At 45.0% G+C, this 6,178-nt stretch overlaps 1 protein-coding gene across 1 annotated transcript in view; it reads right to left on the bottom strand.

Annotated features, from left to right (window-relative positions):
• LOC106808191 (glycine dehydrogenase (decarboxylating), mitochondrial-like) overlaps positions 1–6,178 on the bottom strand; it is a 34,693-nt gene that overhangs the window by 11,572 nt on the left and 16,943 nt on the right. The window contains 10 exon segments of the mRNA XM_014810794.1: positions 535–564; positions 936–1,142; positions 2,653–2,733; positions 3,029–3,168; positions 3,458–3,563; positions 3,788–3,884; positions 4,124–4,320; positions 4,508–4,655; positions 5,041–5,118; positions 5,688–5,852. Of these exon segments, the coding sequence (XP_014666280.1) occupies positions 535–564; positions 936–1,142; positions 2,653–2,733; positions 3,029–3,168; positions 3,458–3,563; positions 3,788–3,884; positions 4,124–4,320; positions 4,508–4,655; positions 5,041–5,118; positions 5,688–5,852 (1,249 nt within the window).

Here is a 6,178-nt window from a genome sequence, read left to right as displayed (position 1 = left end):
CGTTAGCCGACCGCACCGTACTGTTCAGGCTTCATCGTACATGAACCTGCGTGTGTGAGTACACAACGAACGCGCGTTAGCGACGCCACCGTACTGTCAGCTTCATCGTACATGAACCTGCGTGTGTGAGTACACAACGAACACGCCGTTAGCGACGCCCCCGTACTGTTCAGCTTCATCGTACATGAACCCTGCGTGTGTGAGTACACAACGAACGCGCGTTAGCGATGCCCCGTACTGTTCAGCTTCATCGTACAGTGAACCTGCGTGTGTGAGTAACAGCGAGACAACGTGCGTTAGCGACGCCCGCGTACTGTTCAGCTTCATCATAACATGACCCTGCGTGCCGCGTGTGAGTACACAACGAACGCCGCGTTAGCGACGCACCGTACTGTTCAGCTATCATCATACATGAACCCTGCGTGTGTGAGTACACAACGAACGTGCCGTTAGCGACGCCCCCGTACTGTTCAGCTTCATCATACATGAACCCTGCGTGTGTGAGTACACAACGAACGCGCGTTAGCGACGCACCGTACTGTTCAGCTTCATCGTACATGAACCCTGCGTGTGTGAGTATACAACGAACGCTGCGTTAGCGCATCGCACCGTACTGTTCAGCTTCATCGTACATGACAACTGGCGTGTGTGAGTATCAACGAACGCGCGTTAGCCGACGCACCGTTACTGTTCAGCTTCATCGTACCATGAAACCTGCGTTGTGCGAGTATACAACAAGACGCGCGTAGCTGAGTGCCACCTAGATACGTTGCACCAACGATCCACGTCCGAAATTGCGTTGTTCTACCACCATGCCCGTTGACCACCTCGCCGCTGCACTATATCACGAATCACCTCCGCTGTCGCCGTTTTTTAAGCGTCATCGTCGCGATCATGTACCGTCACATGCTAGCAATAGTTCTGGTTTAACTCACCAGGGGGATGATGCCGTGCACGAGTGAGTAATCTCTGTTCTCCAGATACTTCATGTAGCGCACCATGTTTGTCTCAGAGTGGAAGCGGTGGAAAACAGATGAGGTGCAGGGGAAACTGCCGACCGTGCGTCTGAGCGGCTGCTATCCCGGATGCGCTCGGCCGGGCAGGATTAGGCCGCCGTCGCGCAAGGTTGACATGATGTCAGCCTACAGCGTACATGTACACAGTCAGACGAGGAAACGTTTCCTGAATGGTGATTCTATATGAATACTACTTCAAAAAATATATCTTATTACTATATATTATGATATACGTGTGCCGCACGGTAATATTTGAAAAAACATTATTGTATCCCACGACGACGAATGTCGGCGCTGGACTACTATGGTTTCATGTCTGGTCCAGCTTGGCGCCGCTGCAGACACTTTCCCTTTCCGCCTCTATAACTCAAACCCCTAATTGACTAGCGTTGACCAAACATTGGTCTACTTACAACGATCTTGCGGCCGAGAAGGTGCCGCAGTGTACAAAACCAGGTCACTACGAGCTTTACTTTTGATTTTTACCTTGACCTGATCATATTTCCCTTCCGCATCTATAACTCAGCCCCTAATTGACCTAGCGCTACCAAACTTGGTATACTTACACATCTTGAGAGAAAGGCCCGCAGCATACAAAAGCCCACTGTCACTACGACCTTTATTTGACCTTTACCTGATCACTATGTTCTCTCTTCCAGCTCTATAACTCGCCCTAATTGCACTTAAGCCGCATACCAAACTTAGGATACTACAACATCTTGGGAGAAGGTGCGCAGCGTACTAAAACCACGGCACTACGACTTTTATTTGACCTTTACCATATTTTCCTTTTGCTCTATAACTCGGCCCCTAATTGACCTAGCTCTACCAAACTTGGTATACTTACACATCTTTGGGAGAATGTGTGTCGCGTACCAAAACCACGTCACTGTGACTTTTATTTGACCTTGCATGACCTTGATCATATTTCCCTTCCGCTCTATAACTCGGCCCCTAATTGACCTAGCGCGACCAAACTTGGTATACTTACACATCTTGGGGAGAATGTGTGTCGCGTACCAAAACCACGTCACTGCAGCTTTTATTTGACCTTGACCATCACCTTAATCATATTTCCCTTCCGCTCTATAACTCGGCCCCTAATTGACCTAGCGCGACCAAACTTGGTATACTTACACATCTTGGGGAGGTGTGTCGCGTACCGAAACCAGGTCACTGCAACCTTTATTTGACATTGAGCTTGAGCTTGACCTTGACCTTGACCTTCATCATATTTCCCTTCCGCTCTATAACTCGGCCCCTAATTGACCTAGCGCAAGCAAACTTCGTATACTTACACATCTTGGGGAGGTGTGTCGCGTACCAAAACCTCTAAGGCAACCAATTTTAACATACTTGCACATCTCAGGCAGATGAGTTGTGTAACAAACCTTTGTCTTTGTGACCTATTTAACTTTACCTACCTTCTACGTCCTTACAGAGATTTTTCATTCATACTAGATCACGAGGGATACATGTAGTTGGCGACAAATTCCCTTTCTAGTTCTTTATATTACTTCTTATACTACATATACTATACTTACTTCTTATATACACTTCTTATACTTATATTACTTCTTATAAGTAGAGCGGCACAGGTTGCTATTACAATGAGTAGTTCAAGAAAAAAACTTACCCTGGTCTTAGAAGTTTCGAAGATCCAGAGTAAGTCATTAAGGTCCTCTTCGCTTACTGTTTCATCCACAGACACACCTATCTACACACAAATATGAAAGATGCATAGATAAGTTTTACAATAACTAGGAAGAAATATGAACACAGTAGCATTAGGTCACCAAACAAAGGAAGAACACTGATGGTCCGCAATATAATTCTACATTGCACGAAATGAAAACTAGGCGTGCACAACAGACGAGGTAGTATTTCACTGTAATAATAGAACCATAGTCAAGTGACATTTGTTTAACAAATATAATCAGCTTAGCCCATCTTCCTTTAACTTTTTAGTTACCAAACATAGATACAGTCCCACTCTGTGATGTAATTGATACCTTTCCATCACTATAGTAACGTAAGTTGATCCGTTTCTCTTCAGCTCTCTGTCTTATCTGCTGCTGAGATGTACTTGGCGTGATCAGCAAAGTATCAAAGAAAAGTTTGTGCTCTAATTTGTGCCCGGCTTCCTGAAGGCCTGAATAACAGAGTAAGAGTGAACATCAGTACAGTGACATTACACCACAGATTCATGAGGGATAAAATGTGTATGAAAAAAATAACAGCTGCAATGACACAGAATAAGTACCTCTTTCTTTACCTTTCTTTCCTTCTATAATTTTTCCCCATTATCTCTTGCTTTCTCTCTCGCTCTCTCGCTCTCCCTCTCTCTGTCTCTGTCTCTTGCTGGTGCTTACAGAGATAGGCAACCACATATATACACACCCCACACAGCATAACATATAAGGTGAAGAAGACCGAGTTACCTTGAGCGAGAATAACAGCTGTGTTATGAGTAAGGTTAGCTATGTTCCGCAGTCCTTCAGGGCCATGGTACACAGCATACATGGCTGACATGTTGGCCAGCAATGCCTGTAAGAGATGACAATCATAATTATATATGGCTCAGTATGAGGGTCCTATGAATACTTACTCGAGCTGTACAGCTGTTGCTGGTTGCCTTGGCCCTACGGATACGTTGTTCACGTGTTTGTAGGGACAACCTGTATGCCACCTTACTAATCAGGATTCCCCATGTGCTTGCCTACGGGGCACAGAGTTAGATCGGGGGGGAGGGGGGTCCTATGAATACTTACTTGAGCTGTGCAGATGTTGCTGGTTGCCTTGTCCCTACGGATATGTTGTTCACGTGTTTGTAGGGACAATCGGTATGCCACCTTACCACCGGAGTCTCTGCAAGGAAGGAGACATTATACCATGAGTTCACTTACTTCACAATAAACAGCAGGAGTCACTTTCACAAGTTGGCATTGTAATAATATTGACCAACAGATGGCGCCTGTAGCTACTTCTGTATGTGAGTATGACTTCTGCACCGTGACTACAAGGATAGCTTGTTGAGCGTTATACACACAGTTTTGCTATGGTTTGGTGTGAATGTCGCTGCGGCAACAGTAAGTTAGCAGGCATACTTAGTGACACCGATAATGCGTCCGGGCACCAGTCTCTTGAACTCCTCCTTAACAGCGAAGAACCCTGCATGAGGACCGCCATAGCCCAGGGGGATTCCAAATCTCTGGCTCGTTCCCAAGGCCACGTCCACCCCAATCTCGCCAGGGGGTCGCATGATAGTAAGAGCAAGCAGGTCTGTCGCACATATCGCCATGGACTGACAGAGAAAATAAGTACACCACCAATAACTTCAATGCTCAATAATAAAAACATTGTAATGTGTAAGTACTATAGTGTATACAATAGTATAATCAGAAAGATACACATGTTTTGTATGTGGAGTAGGCAAGTTACTGCAGTAGTTCAGGTCATTAGCCAACCCTGATAATGGACTGATGTCTTACCCCATTCTGATGTGCAACACCGACCAAATCAGTAAAGTCCACCACCCTGCCCTCCGTGTCTGGATACTGGAAGAGAACTCCTGACACGTCTCTGTTGCTAAAGTCCATGTCAGCGTTGTCCAAGACAATGACCTCAATGCCGAGGGCACTAGTGCAATACCAAATAGATTGTGTGAATGACTATGAAGGAAAGGATCAGGTAAAGAGAAAGTAAGAATGGAACTATCTGAGAAAAAAGAAATGTAAATGAGTGGGATGGTGAGGGAATGTCCACGGGGATAGCTAATCAGTAGCAAACAGTTATCTTGGAGATGGACGGCAAGCAAAACTGAATTAAGAGAAGGAAAATAAAAAGATTGATTCAGGAAAAAAACAGATTGAAAGAGGTGTGCCTGTTTTCATTCTCACACTATCTGATTAAAATTCTCCTCACAACAGATTCAAGAATGACAAGGACGTCTATAAACATTTTTGCTTTGTACAATAGATATAAATATATCTGTGACATGCATATATATTTATACAGCACTCACCTGGCCCTAGTCAAAACTACAGCCAATGTCTGGGGATGTAGTTTAGAATCACAGTAAAATTTCCTTCGCTTGTTGTGCCTGAAAAGCAATTGCCGTAAGCAATGTGAATTTTCAAATCATTCTCCTCAGCGCTGTAAGCAATCACATGCGATTGTGATACACGTACATAGCTGTTTATTGCCTGCGGGCTGAAAACATTGTTAGTGCATCTTAATAGGAAATGATACAGCAATATTTCGTGCAGGAACATGCCACCTGTCACCACGCATATGTGTTGGCAATCACGGCACCCGGCAGATAGATGCGATATGATATGACTACTAGGCACTTAGGATATGACTACTAGGCACTTAAAAAAACAACAACCTAACCCTAACCCTAACCCTAAAAAAAAAAAAAAAATTAAATTAAAGTGCCTAGTAGTCATATCATATCGCATCTTTCTGCCAACACCGCAATCACGTGCTCCCTTTGTACAGTGTAGGACGGTAACAAATGCTGATTTAATCTTTACTAAGGCAATACGTTGCGATGGCTGAACGCCTGGCAGCCACGTCATACACCCTGCTGTGGTTTCTACACTGAAAACCCATCAAACTGCCTTTAAGGGTCCTGACATCACCAGGCCACATACGTCTGCTACCCACCTATAGCAGAGAGCCATGGCCTCAGCTGCGGCAGTCGGCTCATCGAGAAGAGAAGCATTGGCAATAGCGAGACCTGTTAGATCACACACCACAGTCTGGTAGTTGAGCAGGCTCTCCAGGCGACCTTGGGCAATCTCGGGCTGGTAGGGGGTGTACTGTGTCGTCCTGTAATGTACGCACATTGTTACTAGAGCAAGCCATTAACGTACGCACAATGTTACTAGAACAAGCCAGTAACACACGCACATTGTTACTAGAGCAAGCCATTAACGTACGCACAATGTTACTAGAACAAGCCAGTAACACACGCACATTGTTACTAGAGCAAGCCATTAACGTACGCACAATGTTACTAGAACAAGCCAGTAACACACGCACATTGTTACTAGAGCAAGCCATTAACGTAAGCACATTGTTACTAGAACAAGCCAGTAACACACGCACATTGTTACTAGAGCAAGCCATTCATGTACGCACATTGTTACTAGAGC

Source organism: Priapulus caudatus, unplaced genomic scaffold (assembly GCF_000485595.1).
Source record: "Priapulus caudatus unplaced genomic scaffold, Priapulus_caudatus-5.0.1 Scaffold259, whole genome shotgun sequence".
Classification (NCBI taxonomy): domain Eukaryota; kingdom Metazoa; phylum Priapulida; class Priapulimorpha; order Priapulimorphida; family Priapulidae; genus Priapulus; species Priapulus caudatus.
The sequence above is the reverse complement of the archived record's forward strand: the minus strand, read 5'-3'. Positions and strand labels throughout refer to the sequence as shown.